The sequence below is a fragment of the Pleurodeles waltl genome, chromosome 2_2 (genome assembly GCF_031143425.1).
Source record: "Pleurodeles waltl isolate 20211129_DDA chromosome 2_2, aPleWal1.hap1.20221129, whole genome shotgun sequence".
NCBI lineage: Eukaryota > Metazoa > Chordata > Amphibia > Caudata > Salamandridae > Pleurodeles > Pleurodeles waltl.
In genome coordinates this window covers 783,274,119-783,290,143 of record NC_090439.1, presented here as the reverse complement: position 1 = coordinate 783,290,143, position 16,025 = coordinate 783,274,119, and the positions used below count along the sequence as shown (strand labels likewise).

General features: G+C 43.5%; 1 protein-coding gene across 3 annotated transcripts in view; it reads left to right on the top strand.

Moving 5' to 3' along the window:
* TPD52 (tumor protein D52) overlaps nucleotides 1–16,025 on the top strand; it is a 319,482-nt gene that overhangs the window by 175,124 nt on the left and 128,333 nt on the right. Inside the window, exon 1 of one of the 3 annotated variants that reach the window (XM_069220403.1) lies at nucleotides 7,511–7,773. The exons of the other annotated variants lie outside the window; for them this stretch is intronic. Coding sequence (XP_069076504.1) covers nucleotides 7,617–7,773 — 157 coding nt within the window. The 5' untranslated portion in view covers nucleotides 7,511–7,616. Of the gene's footprint in view, nucleotides 1–7,510; nucleotides 7,774–16,025 lie in introns of those variants that run through there. 3 annotated transcript variants of the gene reach the window in all.

The following is a 16,025-nucleotide window of genomic DNA, read 5'->3' as shown; positions in this document are numbered from 1 at the left end:
AAGTTATCCCATGAGGAAACAATAATATCAAGGATATTCATTGATCCAAACAGTGAATGTCTCAGAGCAACATAGAGGGCAGATCATGCCTTAGCACACAAGAAATGGCACCCCTCAAGGGTGGATCGAAGGATTCAATTCCCAACATTTCAATAGTGGGGGGATCATCCCTTACGAAACGGGAAAAGAAACGAAAAGGGAAGGCACAGAAAAAAACAAAGGGGGTCCAGCAAAACTGTATATGGAAATCGTTTGCTAAATCAAATGGCACGCAGTCCAAGGAATCAGAAAGCACTGAAAATAGAAACAAGATCTGCCAATCTAAACAGTTCAGGGCAGAACGGCCAGCCAGTGAGGACAATTCCACGGGCGAACCAGGCACTTTTGTTAATCAATCAACATCACAGCAACAGTCTCCGAAAACCCCCCGTTCCAGCAACAAGCAGGGTAGCAGCCTTTTGCAAGGAGAGACGTCCTTAAGAGAATTCCAGGGAAATGGAACTATCATCAGGCAGTGTCCAGAACAGGGAACTCAGCGGTCTACTGACAGGCAGGAGACTGGCAAAACCTGGGAACATAACCCTTAATGCACAAGCTCCTCACACAACATGACCGTAATAAATCAACCCGCAGGCAACAACAAACAGCTATTAGATCATGGTTACCATCCTTGGTCAGATGATTGAACAAACATCATGACACAAAAAAGAATCCCAGGACACCAGATAACGCAGGGCAATACAGCCCCAGAGGAAAATAAATTACTTTTCATTCCCTGCTATAACTCGAAGGGCATTTGACATTCTAAATAGACGCACCATGCTAAAGTTAATAAATGCGATTTTGCCCCTGGCTCACATTTCAACAACAGAATTGATGACCGTGGAGTTTACTCCACATCCAAACAATAAAGATAAAGAGGCAACGCTGACATCCTGGGCCACGTCGGCCATTATTGATCAAATTCTAGCACATCAAGACCCGTTTAGCGCATGGGGCATCGCCCTGCAAAAACTAGATTCGCCCAGATACCCTAACCTTTTGGTACCGCAACAAAAGAAGGGCGGCTCAATCTTAAATGGGCCCGTGGGATTAGAAACCTCCCTAAGCAGTTGGGACCACATTACAATTTTAAAGCAACAAAGCACGTCCCATCCTGGCGTGCACCAACAGATCTTCATTGGTACTCCCTCAACAAACAGGCTGGAAGGCAAAATTTAAATTACAACAATTACAAATGGTCCTGACGAAAACCCAGAATATATCCATATTTGCTCCTGGAACACTCACGGTTTAAAAAATCTGGTTACCGACAGGGCGGCTCTGAGTTTCCTTCAGCAGTTTGAAATCATCATGTTGCAGGAAACATGGTGCATGGAGCCGATACAAATTTCGTGTTATTCTGGGATAGACGTCTCTGCAAAACAACCTAAAAAACATGGACACCCCAAGGGGGGCCTCACAACGTATTGCTCCTCAAAAATCAACTGGGTGATCAAACAGATCGACCTGGGAATTGACTGGCTGCTACCAATAAAATTGGAACATCAGGCAACAACAGAACTTTACTATTGATCAACGTATACGTACACCCTAACAAAATCCAAAACAGTGGAAACATTGACCAATATTCTAAAAATGCTGCAGAAACAAGATAAGGACGCAATCCTCATTTTATCTGGCGATTTCAACCTTTATTTGAGAAAAGGCAGCACAAAACACCCTAACGGAACACGCACATATATAAAATTTGAAACCCTGGGATTGCGCTGCCTGACGCCTCTCCCTGAGGACGCCTCATCTGCGCAAGTAACCTTTTCAAGCGGCACAAAAAAATCCAACACCGACTTTACATTAATAAACGAAACCGCATTGCCACTGGTTTCAGCAGATAGGATTCAGCAACGCACAGAGAGCGATCACTTTCCACAACTTATTAAGATCCGGAATGAATGGAATCGGCTCCCCACTGCTAATATCATAATTTCAGCCCCAGTGACTTATGATACAAAAAAACTGAAATGGAAGGGGCCGGGCCTCGACAAAGTAATGGAAGTAGTGTACGACAGTGCAGGCGCAACTAAAGAGCTCAAAGAATCACTAAGAGTACAGGCACTAGAAGACCACCCCCAAGGAGAACGAGTGATCGCTTGGAAGCATTTGTGTGATTCTTTAATAAATACATTTTCCATCAAAAAACGTCTTCCGATTGCGGTCATAGAGTCAAAAAACAAAGTCAAGAGTCGCAAAGAAGAAAAGCCATGGTTCAACAGGACATTGCGCAATTTGAATAATCAAGTCTCTAGAGAATCAAAAAAAGTCCTGAAGGACATACACTGGTGGAGGAAATTCGATGACACAAGGCTTTCTGAATTAAGAGCTAAATATAAGAAAAACTACTGGATGGCAAAACAGAGTTATCACGAGGATCTGTGGACCAAGCTGCTCATGTCCAACAAACAGAAAAATAACAAAAAGTTCTGGGAACTAATATACGGACTAACTAAGGGACAAAATCGACACACGAATGCAGGTATCGATGCAGCCACATGGGAAGCCCACATACAGACAATGTTCTCACTCCCAGAGCACCATGCGAAAGAGGAGGCCTCACAGATAGCCAATGACTCAAGTAAGATTGATTTTGGCTTCAGAGTGACAACGCAAACAGACTTAACTCTAAACGGAAACGAAGGAAAGCATGCCCTAATGACCATTGACATAGAGGTGCTGACAAACATTGTTAAGAAACTAAAAATGGAAGAGGCAGCTGATCAGAACGGCATTCCAAACGCCTTGTTTAGAGGAGACCCTTAATTCTGTGCGTATTATTTGGCGCTGCTTTTTAACGAGCTCCAAGGCACTACGGGTCTCCCAGAAGCATGGAAAGGCAGCATTATTCACATTATATACAAACCAGGTAACCCCGCAAATCCTTCAAACTACAGGCTAATAGCATTGATAGACGTGGAAGCAAAACTCTGCGCATCCTGCCTACTGCAACAACTAGCAGAATGGATTCATGACAGACAGTTAATTCCACAATGCCAGACAGGTTTCAGAGCTGGTATGGGTGCTTCCACCAACCTGACAACCCTGGCCCTGCTGGGAAACAAAGCCAGGCTTAAGAAAAAAAGGCTACTAGCGTGCTTTATTGATCTAAAGGCAGCTTTTGATTGCCTACCAAGAACCCACCTATGGGAAAAATTTAAAGGGTGGGGCTTACCATGCAGCCTCCTTGGCGCAATGATGGACTTGTACACAGGTACTTGGGCGCACGTAAAAATTGGAGAGGGCAGCCACCTCACCAACAGAATATTAACAGCAAAAGGACTCAAACAAGGGTGTGTATTGGCTCCCACGCTGTTTAACTTATATCTTGCAGATCTAGCCGAGGCTCTAGCTCCCGTAAATAGCCACCCGCCAGTATTGGCCAAGAAAGGAATTGCATGGCTACAGTACACAGACAACATAGTTCTACTCAGCCAAACACCTGTTGGGCTACAACATAGCATCAATCCATTTTACACATACATAACAATGCAAGGCCTAGACTTGAATTTGAGTAAAACTAAGGTTGTCTGCCTAGTTGACAGGAAGTTTAAATCTGCTTCATGGTTCATAAACGGATCCCGGGTGGAGGTTGCACCCACATATAAGTACTTGGAATTCACTATGGACCGCCTCCTGACTTTCAAGCTGCAGCTTGCTGTTGCTCAAGCAAAAGCCCTCTCATTGACCTATGGTTTTAAAGTTCTAAAACAAAAACTGAACTGCCCTTCATACTCCCACCTGCTATCTGTCATGGCAGCGCAGCTAATGCCCACCATCACTTATGGCGCCGAAATTATGCTGGGGAAGGAAGCAGTTTTTTTCAATCAAGTCCAGACGAAGGCCTACAAAACAGTTTTTCGGATACCACGACCAGCATCTCCAGCTCAGGTTCGTTTAGAATCGGGTCTGAAAAACTATGAATTTCAGAGTAGATGTGCCATCATTAAACTATGCTGGAGGTTGCGTGCAGCTGAGACTGGTACTCTAAACAACCTATGTTGGATGGAAATTGAGGAGCAACAGCGACACAATGATAAAAGAACCTGGGGTCATCACTTAAATAACTGTATTAAAGCACTAGGTTTGCTAGAAACCTGGGACCAGAACCCGGACAAAAAGGAGTTTTTTCGGAAGGCAAACGCTGTCACTAAGAAGAAATCTTTAAATTCTGATAAACAAAAACTGGCAAGCAGACAGCACGCCTGGACTATAATAACATCGTACAAAACTTTACAGGCACAGGAATACCTAGCAGCAACCTTCAACCAGTCGCTGAAACATTGGTTCATGCTTTTCCGCTTTGGGTTGATGGAAACGAAGGATATGGTCCCGTCATGGAGACAGCAGGATCTGACACATTCCTGTCGACTGTGTGGGTGCAGACAAGAGTCACTAGAACACATTTTTTGTGTGTGCCCGGCTTTGCTAGGCCTCAGGATATTATATTTAAAAAACATATTTAAGACACTGAACATATGCTCATGCAGACCAGCCATTATAAGCTGGCTTAGCGGACTTTCAATCCCGTTTTCCTGTCGAGGGACCAAATTCATCGTACAGGCTCAGAAAGAATTAGTGAATAAAGTTGAAGCCGAGTGTGCAAGGGCCATTATTTTATGATTAGTAAAGCTGCGAAAGTTTAATGCCAGCCAGGAAACAGCCCTAGGTACTACTTAGGATTCTCACTCAGCTTCACTCATTTACTATTACAGTGTTCGTAAGGGAGTAAGAAAGTCCTAAAGTTAAGTTCTAGACCAAGGTTGGAATTGAGTGGAGAACATTTTATCTATGCAGCACTCTTTACCATGATATGTTTTAGTTTCAAATAAGCTTTTATGTTTTTATTCTGGGTTTCCATTAACATAATGAGTAGGCAAAGTATCTTTATTATTATTATGCATTTTGGAATTGCGATGGTTTTAATTAACCGAGTCAATAAACTTAAACTTGAACTTGTGTTCTCCCAGAGCTGGAATGGAAACTAAGGGTAGACCAAGAGTGGGTGAGGCTGGCAACTCGCCCATCCAGTTTTTGGTGTGGGCCTCTTGCGGCAGACTGAGTGTCCTAACCATTTTTTAAATCTGGTGCCTCTGACCTGAGAAGAAGATGATGAAGAGCTGTTAGAGGAGAGGAATGTGAGATCATCACTTTAGGCCCATTAAGGCTATGTCTGGGTCTCTGCCTCCTATTACTAAGCCATGCGTGGGTACTAACACCTGCTCCTGGTGATATGAAACTGTGGGTAGATCCTGGTATAGGAGTTTTCTGTGACCGACTACATAGTCGTTTCTCTGGGGAGGGATTGTTAAATTCCTTCAGTGACCCATAGGCCCCACACTGTTTTTTGTGCCCCTAGTATTGAGAAGGGCCTTCTAGAAAATCTGCAGGGACCGTGGATAGGTAGTTCCGTGATCTATAGTTCTCCACTTCACTATACTAAGTTCCTTGCGTGTCTAGGTCATTATGGCCCTTAATGAGTGTGAGACGTCCCGTGGGATTACATTTGTTGCGTTATCGATTCTGGGAGGTCTGTTTTGGCCCCACTAGTACGGGAAACTGAGGCAAAATCGCACTTTGATTAGGCTGCCAAACATTTGTGCACTCCCTCTGGCCACAGTTGCATTGGCCACTCCTTTTAGAGATGGTGCGTCACCTTCTATCACTCTGATGGGAACAAAGCATTAGACTGCATGTCTTGGTCCTCGTTCCATTTAGGGGGCCCAGGGAGTAATAGGTGGCCACACTATAAAAGGATAGAGTAGTCAGATGGCTTCTTCTCGTCCCTGCATAGACTGGACCACTCTTGAATGAACACTAGCTGTGTGAAGAGCTGTGCGGGCCTCGGCGCTGGGTTTATTACTGGAGCGCCTGCTGTATGACGCTGTTTTTACAGAACTCAGTATTTCAGTAACGTACGTGATTGCAGTTCAGGAGGATTCCAGCAGCTCTTGGATAGAGAATTTGAATTTGTACTAATCTCACCAAAAATAGCCATTCTGACAAATAATGCATTTGTACTTGTATCTAAAAAAAAATTACACTTCCCTATACAAGAGTGGCTAGAATCCTCTCCCCTGAACTGCAAGCAGGCCAAAATGGAGAATGCGAATTACACTTTATCCTGGACAACCGCCTAGACCTCCAAAGCCAAATGCACATGCTTTCGATTAAGACTGCTCTGGGGGACCAGGTGCTCCAGGCCTAAGAAACACTTAAAACGTGTGGTCCAGGCGCGGTTTCTTTCCAGACTGGAATACTGAAACTCATTTCTCTGTGATCCGCCTAAAACGCATCTAGTTCCTCTAACAACAGTGCTCCATGCAGCTGCCCGCTGGTAGGTCACGAGAAATTCTACCACATCTCTCACTCTTTATACCCTGCAACATCTCTCCGTCAGTGCTAGAGCCCAATTTAAGGCTACACGCTTTAACCATAAAGTCCTGCACAACACCACTCCCACCTCCATGGTTGGAAAACTGTTCTCTGTAGCTCACTGAGGATCAAGCAACAGTGAATTCCCCCTAGTCAAGCCTCCCACACTCAAGCAAGAGCTCTGCATGAGACGGTCATTCTCTGGAAGTGCAACAAGGCTTTGGAACCCCCCCAGTCCTTCGTACCTTGCCTTGACTGTTCACATTCAAAAGGGAAATGGAAATCCTCTTATTTGAGAAACAGATTAAAGTGGGCATCGCTGCTTGTATTTCGTACTCTTGCCAGTTCTGTGTTATTTCCACTTACTGGGTACTCTGCAATTGTTATTATTTTTAACGAACCGAATGTTCATTTGTTTCTCTGGTACTAATAATTGGTTTTATAATATTCTTTAAGGAGAACGTGCTTCCGGCTCTATTTGAAAGGTCCCCAATTCCTGTGGGCCAATCCCGCGCTATATAAAACCGCAAATAAATTACATAAATGAATAGATACAGCTTGAGTAAAGATGCCCCAAGGGCAGAGTGGGCTTACGAAGCTGCGTGGGTTGGGTCAGTATTTCTGCTGCAATCTAGGTGAAGTGCCTCGGATGGGAACTGTACAGATGGCAGGCTCTGCGAGTATTAGTGCATCGTAATCCCTCCGCATCCTAGAGGATTAAGGATATCCTGGAGCGGCTGTGATCAGCTGACATTGTTGTGTGTAATGACGGCGCGTTCTTGGTGCCGCTCTGCTGAGGACACACTGCCCTGGCAGGAGAGCCTGCCTACGCGGTTAAGTGGTGCGCCCCTTCTCATGAAAGCCTGCTTGTTTCTCACTTGGAGCAGCGGCGCTGCCACGAGACCCCACGGCCTGTTGATGAGTTACAGAAATTAACTCTCTCTGTGGAGATTCACTCACCCGGGAGGGGGCAGTCGCGGGGAAGTTATTTATTAAGCGGAGTTGCGTTGCGCCGAGCGGAGCTATGGACTTTTGGAGGCCCTCCTATAAAAACATTGCGAAGTTTGCGCAGGGGTGTTAGCGCCCCCTGTAGGATGAAGGTGGGCGTGCGGAGGTCAAGAGAGAGGGCCGCGAGTACACGGCTGTCCTAGGTGGCTGTAGCACCTTGAGGCGTTCACACTGACGGGGCCATGTATTCGGGGGTTTTCGCAATGGATGCCCGGGAAGTGGACTTGGAGGATTACCACTCGCCCTTTGACTTCGACAGCGGGGTGAATCGAAATTATCTTTTCCTGTCACCTGGTGAAAACCTGACGCCGCCCGGATCCCCGATTCTGCAGCGCTCTGGTAAAGGCTGTCTTTTTTTGTCGCTTATGTAAAACAAGGCATTAGGGAAATAAAACAGGCTCCATATGGGTAAAACATATCTCCATATGGGTATGCATAAACACGATTTAATGTCAGATTCATTTATAAAGGTATTAATGGGGTTCTCTGGTCTGGGCCCACTTCATACATTTCTGGCAAATGTAATAAACAGTCATGTCCTTTCCCAGTCACTAGATTAAACAACCTTTTCTGTATCTTCATTGTATGTTTTTAACGACACACGAACACTGCTTTATTCAGTGGAAAATCCTCATTGACAGTTGTAAGGATGAGCAATGCTTGTTTCACATAGTAAGGATTGTTGTTTTTCAGTAGTCTCGCTGAATCCACTAAAATCTTTTGACCGTTTTTGTTTCCAATAACATGTTTATTTTCTAGTAAATGTTCAAGAAAGGTAAATTTCTGTCAGTGGTGAGGTGGTTCTTACATTTTTCTGCCCGACTATGCAAACTGCATTTCGGGTTTACGTGGGTTCGGCTCAGAGGTTAGACATGTTTCACTGTGCTTTCTTGAATATCATCTAACTGGCTGTACAGGTCGCAGCACTATCTGGAACCAACTTTTTTATACACTGTCATAATAGCCAGTACAATGTTTCCAGCCCTATTAAGTTCCACACCGTATTCCAGATTACTAGTGGCTCTGGGACTCGATGTAGGACGCCAAACTTTGGAGATTTTAAATATTTAAAAAAAGGAATTGCTGCTCTTTGATGGTACGGCATCCCCTCTAGGTATCTCGATAACTCTGCCCCCTGCCATCTTCCTGGCAGTGACTCTGAAGACATAGGCCACATGCTGCAGGCAGGCTTTCTCTAGCCCTTGAAGTACTTGTGTTGATGATGATGGAGCTGCGGTACCTTTCTTAAAGAGAGGCCTGATATAATGGGCATCAACATGTCATTCTTTTCCTTGTCGCAGAAATTGCTTTTGTGTTGCCATCGGTTATTATTATTTGCGTTTTCCATTAGTAACTAGGAAGCAAAATGCTGTCACTGCGGCAAATCAGTTATAGTAAACTTGAATCAAATATTTTTTATGATTTTGTTTTTTCTTATCATTAGGTTCATGGAATGGGTATTAGTTTTCACCCTATAATGTATAAAAGAGGTCAAGAAATAGTTTTATATTTTGCAAGCAGGTACTCGTGTACGTCCTACTGTGCACATTGGTTTGCAGATGATGATGTTGATGGTAATTGGAATCTGTCCTGGCCCAAAACTGCTCAGTTTTCAATGGCAGACATATGTATGATGTAAATTGCAGAAATGAGTGTTATGTTATGTTAATCCCAAATTCTGGATGTCTAAGCATGTGGGTAGATTCCATAATGGGCAAAGGGCACACTAAATGGTTACTCCTTGTTCAGTGTCTTCCATGGAATCTCATTGTTTAAGGCACCGAGGCACTGTTCTGAGCCTATAGATCAATCTCTGCTCGTTTTCAAGAATCATTTTGGATATTTTCTCTTGGGAGGTGGATCAGATTAGAACCACCCATGGTGTATTATTCGGGTGTGTTGACCGCTGAGTAATTGGTTAGACATTTTCGCCGTATTTGTCTTACACTTGGTGCTCTTGTGTTCACATTTCCGTGTTACTCTCCTGAACATCGTCCCGACGTATCTCAGGACACAAGGACATATGACCATGTTTATCACATGGGAGGAATTGCAAATCATGTCTCCTCAGAACCATGTGAAATCGGGCCCCTATGTACGTTTTTTCGCACTTGTGGTAAGAGGACAAGCACTGCATGACCCGCGAGGACAGTGGCCAACTACAGGGGCGTGCGCCACAGTGTATTCGAGATGTTGTTATATGTATTGAATGTGGTGAATCCTACCGATCTGTTGGTGTCAGGCTTTGAATATGTTGAGTGGAGATTACTTATTCTTATTTTGTGTCCTTTCATTCATTTTACTAGTTATAGATGTTGAATATTTTTTTTCCTTTCAGTTTGTTGCTCAACATTTCAGCCTGTGTTTTATACTTTGACATTCTGCTGCAAATCCCTGCATAAACTCGGAAATGGGTGAAAGGGTACATTTTCTTGAAGGAGACGGGGATGAAATCTCAAATCTTAACATATTATTCCTATACCATGGTCTGTGATATGTGTCTGAGGCAGAATCTTTGTTGGGGAGTAACTTCATGTCTGAAAATGCCAATTCCTGGTTACTAACAGTATGTGTTAAACTCTATAGTCGCGATGTCGAGGAGGACCTAGCGGTGTGGGTGGGGCTCTTTGCCACATTCATGGACCCTGGGGGCTTGTGTTCACCCTCCTCCACAGACCGGTCGGGTCAGAAGACCGTGAAGATGGCTGACCCAGTTTCTATCACGATTGTGGACTCGTGTTGAAAATTTCTGGGACTGTCTTGTGATCCTATGCTTTGTGCATGCTAATGTGCAACAGGGGCGTAGTATCGTTTTGCATCACCTGTACTTAACTTCCCTCCTTGTGACAAGGTTGATGATGGCTGTTGTTTAAATAGCTGTGGTGTCTGTGTTTACATTGTTGAAAATAACAATATTAAAAAAAAAAAAAAAAAAAAAATGATAGCATGTGTAAACTTCAAATATGGGTTCAGAATGTTAATCAAGACAATTAAATCTCTTTCCTCATTTAGTGAGCCACACCAGATTATGAAAACCCTCATGGTCATAATGTAGAGGCATGGTTTGATTTTTACTGCAAATGCAGGGGAAATTGGGACTGATGAGGACTTCCGGTACCAGCCCCATTTTCTACACACATCTTGCATCTTGCGGTGTTGCAGCTTGTGGGGATTTCTAGGGGTGGGGCGGCGCGCGGGGGGCATAATAATTAACATAAAAAAAATAAAAAAATACTTACCTCTGCTCCCGTGCTGCACCGTTCCTCGCTCCGCTTCAGGCACAGGCTCCCAGCCTGCCCTGCAGCCAATCTTGATGCTGCTTTGAGCAGCGCCAGTATTGGCTGGGAGCTCCCAGGCAGAGTGGTAGCCTCTGCAGGCTCCCTCCAGCCCGTCAGCACAGTTGCCGGGCTGGAAAGAGCCTACAGTACGTGTGTTTGGCCGGCCCGAGATGGCCGGCCAAACACACAAGCGCTCTGAGGGGAGTGCACAGTGCACTCCCTCTACTCGTCACCCTCAATGCCTCGCCCCTTTGACAAGGAAGGGATAATAAACACAGTTTAAGGAAGGGATAATAAACACAGTTTATTATCTCTTCTTTGTGAAAGGATTCACAGCGGTTGCTGCTGGCCGCGGCGGGGGCGATGCTCCTCCCCCTTCTGGAGGAGCCACCCCTGATCTTGTGTATGTATTAGCTTATTTTCAGTGGCAGAATTATTTGAAGTTTAAATGCCACCAACATACATATACACATGTGTTCAGTGTTATTAGTATTTATAATTGCTTGTTCTTTTAATTCATTTTCGTTTTAACCTTTCAGATCCATCATATTAAAAAAACAAAGGGAAGGTTAGGGAGACTTAGATTTAGTCACGGGCACTCACACTTGTTCTCAATGTCTGGTGGTTCTAGGAAAACAGACAAATCTAGTTGTCTTGCCTCGCAATCCAAAAAAAGATGGTAAAATGGTCCAGGACAACAATCCATTAAACTTTAAGAGCTTCCATGTTATTGAAGTTCTCACTGTCTAACCATACACGTGAAGCCGACCATCATGCTTGCTTCGGTTTTCCACGTTTTGTCATATGTGCCCTCACTCTGGAGTTTGTGGTGGAGGTGTACACAAGCACTGGAATGAAAGATTGTTAAGTGACTACTTTATATTTAATCATGATAATGAATTTTCCTATTGAGCGATAGGAGCAAATGACTATTATTCTCACCCTTTACACCATAGTGTTAAAGTGCATGGATGGGAAGTACATATTAGAAAATGTTATCACAGAAAAGAAAGCTTTCCGTTACACGGTAGCTGGCTTCCCACAATACATATACCTATACAGGTGGGATGGCTTTGTGAACTCTTGCCACTGAGTAACTCACCCTTCCATTCTCCCAGGGTCAGTATATTGAGTAGCATAAATAAGTCAATAGTAATATATGTTATTTCCAGTGCGTTGAAATTGCAGAAGTAAGATGTAAGTTTTACACAAAATAAGTTGTTACTATGTATACATGCAAGGTGCATCTGGATCCCTTCCACTTTTCTAGCCATAGCCGCACCTGCCTCATCCACAATCCATAAGAAACTAAGTTCTGAATTTGGCCCCAAAGTCCACTTGAAAACACCTTTGCATGTACTTGTCTTCCTCGAACTGTGAACAACACCTGGTGCGAGTAGGTGTACACTATATTTGCCCTAATACATGCTTACTCAAACACAAGTGTAATGAGTGCTCTGAAGCTGGTGGAAATATTAATGTGTTTAGATGCAAAGCCAGGTAGAGAGGGAAGACAAAATTCAAGGAGCTGGTGTAATCCAACACAAAACCACTGTTTTACATAGTTCCTGTTGGAGAACAAGGATGATCTTAAGTCAGAAGTAGTCTGGTTTTCTTCAAGAAATAAGGGTAAGGACTAATCCCAAAGAAATCCTAAGGAGGCTGAGTTTGCGATTATAGTATAGGAGTCAAAACACAGTTTTTTCCCCAAACCTTGTAGAATACTGGGAAAAGGATGATAGGGTTGCACTTATGCTCTCTGGATATAGATGTGAAGGTGCCAGGGGGAAATCTGGTGCGGAAGATTTCCAGGGATGGTGAAAGAACATGGAAAGAGAGGGATTTGATAAGAAGTTGTAGTTGAAGAATATGGCATCCTTGAGGGATGCTAGGTCATCAAAGGCCAGGCATTTGAAGGCATGCAAGCAGGATTGTAGTGCGGATTTGAGGTTAGTTTTGTTGGACATAGTGTTTTGAACTGGTTGATGTTTTAAGTAGAGAGAGGGCTGATGGAACGTCACTACTTCTATGACTTCATATTAAGGTAAGTTTTAAAAGTGCTCTTATGCCAGGGGACCTCATGGAATCAGCCCTAAACAAAAACGCTGGCCGATAATACTTTTTGGAGTCTGTTGTAATCCTGTGTCTTGCTTCATCGAACATTGCTTTCCTATAATCTGGAATATTGCTGATGTAGTAATTGGATTCATCTTTGTTAATGGAAGTTTGTGGGTGGTGCATGCATTTTTAAAAGCGGAACGGGCATTTGGAGATTCTGAGTAGTTAGAGATGATATTTAGGATTTGAATTGCTTATGTTGAAGTCTTGCATCTCCTAAGGGTGTATGAGTTTGGTTTGACCTTCTGGCTGTGTATCCGTGAGAGATTCGAGAATGTTCTAAGGCTGTGGTTTTCAACCTTTTGGCTTCTGTGCACCCCCAGGTGATCATTACTGGAACCCGGGGACCCCCACTGAATCATTATTGGAATCCAAGGTCCCTCCCCACCCCCACTGAGTCCTTACTAGAAGTTGAGGACCCCAGCCTAAGCATTGTTGCTGATTTGAACCGTAGAACAATACACAAAAAATACAGAAACAAGAATTTATCAAGCAAATGCACAAATAACACATTTTACTTAATTTGCAAACAAATATAAATAGGCAAATAAAAAATGTAATCTTAATAGGAAGGTTGGCGCTTTTTTAAATTTCATTGAAGCCACACATCATCTTTACTATATTCTGTTTGATGCATCAGCACTGCTCCTACGAATCAATCTTAGGATACTAATGCAATTTTTAGCCTTTAGTTTCAAATTCCTCGGCATTTAAAGTATGTTTTACATTTTTCAGTTGTACATTTAGCCACTTGATTTATATACACTTTAATATTCTGTTAATATTAATTTTCTGGGCTGTCACAGATCCCCTGAGTAGGCCTCGCGGACCCCCGGGGGTCCTAGGCCGTGGGAACCAATATTCTTTGGTTTGTCAAAGAGGGTGTCAGTCAGTTACTGACTTAAATCAAAGGACAGTTATCACCTGGTGAAGGGCATCCGTGAGGACGTTTTTTTTTTAAAGATCTGAATGTGATCATGGAAGATTGTGGATATTTGGGTGGTGCCGTGTAGAGCATCATTGTAAGGTTCTGCTAATTTACATCTGCAATTTCCTTTGCCAATCCTTAAATAAATGTGATTCATTGTCAATACAATTTAACAATTATCAATGCAGATTAACAATTGTTGATGCAAATAGTTGCACCATAAGGAAAGCACATACTTGCTACTCAAGAAGGTTTTATAACTTGAGTTTTCCACTAACGTCAAGTAATCTAAGCACAGGGAAACAGGAGCTAGTACAAGAGGAACAGGATAAAAAATAAATAAAAATGGGCGAGACCATCCACAATGCCCATAGTAAAATAGCAGTATATTTTGTCATCCTTCCAAAATAGTAATTTCAGTAAGCGTTTGGGCAAGCTTTCCATGTAGTTCCTGATCCTTCACACTGCACGTCACAGTCTTATAGTGAATTTTCCAATCTGGATGTTTCCTCTGTATGTACTAGAGGCACTTGTGGTTCCTCCACATTGTAAATATGGTTGATCCTACTATCATTTATTCTCCTTTTTTAGGGTCGAGCATACGTTGCTTGCGCATGCGTATCGCAGCGAGACGCTTTTGTATTTAGAAAAGGGCTCGGAGCCCTGTCAACTTCATGTCAGTGTTTTTTATTGGTTCGTGGGCTTGCCTAATAAAATCTGCTTGCTTTCATTAGTCGAAGGCACGCATACGTCATGCCTTTTCCAGTGGCTAGCCCTCCTCGAGCGCAGCAACCAAGTACAGAAAACATGCGAGGCTCGCTGTTATCCATCGGGCTCGTGGACTTCTTTTTCTCTAATTTACAAGCGCGATCTCCCTTGGCAGAAGTCGAGCTCTTTACATAGTTTATTTCACTTTTTCCGGTTGTGTACATAAATGCACTTTTGCTTGAGAGGTGAAAAGTCGGGTTAGGAGTTTACAACGCGATCAGCTCTAACGTGAGCAAACGCGAGACCCGTTGCATTGTAAATGCTTGTTATTTTAATGTGCCTTATGCTGAGGGGAAACACAAATTGCTTAATCTCATAAAGAAATCTCTGCAATAGCCTCGGTCTCAAACGTCTCTTTTCCATTGGTCTCATGAGTGATATCTTCCATTCTGGTGGCTGGAAATATATGTGGATGCAGCCCTTACCCCCAATACTTTGGTTATCTCAAATTTCTGTAGAAGCCTAGCCAGAAACTGTTGTCGAGTCTTCAGGGAATCAAATGATAGTTTGATATCTGTCTGCAGATGTCGCCCAGAGATGGGTGTGGTGTGTGATGCCAGCTCGTGCTCCAGTTCTCATACGTCGCAGCCCAACCCAAGATGACAGCGGCGGTGTCTTCTAATCTTGCATACCCACTGTATTTATTCCAAGTCCTGTGTCTCCTCTATTAAATCCAGACGTCCCCTGCTGAGCTCTGGATGAGCTCAGGTGCATACCAGAGAAGATAGATTCACTTAATTTCCTGATAGATGAGATCTTGCCTCCTACTACCGGTACACGGATCAAAGAATTTTCTGCCTTTTCCTGTGAGCACTTTTTAAGTCTGCTCTAGAGGCCTCGGCTTTTCACACCAGCTCCTGCCTTGTAACAATTTTCAAATAACGTAAACATTCAGTTGGATCCAAACTTACGGCCCTGCTGAATGCTTCTTTAGTTTATGGCACAGTGCTGTCAGCTTTTAAAGATGCCAGTGATGCGACTGCTAAAGAAACTGTGCCCTGATCTTTAAGACTTGAAAAACTTTCACTTGATACGTCCTCCAAAATTCTCAAATGTTTTGTGCTCCTGTCCATTATGGACGAGCTTGGATGGGATCAGTCCAAGGGCCACACAAGTGCCCCGATTCTGCTAGTTCTCTTTACCACTTTTAAATCAGTTGACCGTTCTATCATTTTAAACCATGTCAAGACAGTGGGCTCAGGAGGTCAGGCACTTATGTGGCTCAAATCCTTCCTCTCAGGCCCTTCACAGACTTAAAAGGTGGTTTTGCATCTAAAAAACCTGGGCTGACTTTGTAGGTACCTCAAGTATCTTCTGTCTCTTCCCACCTTGTTTAGCAGCTGTCATCTCACTCGCTGATGCTCTAATAGAGAAGGGTGTCGGGGTGTTTGTGTATGCAGATGATGCCCAGATCCTTCTGTGATTTAATGATAAACCCTCCGCACATGAAGTATTTCACCCGACCATGTGTTTTATCTGGCAGTGAATGAGTAGTAGTA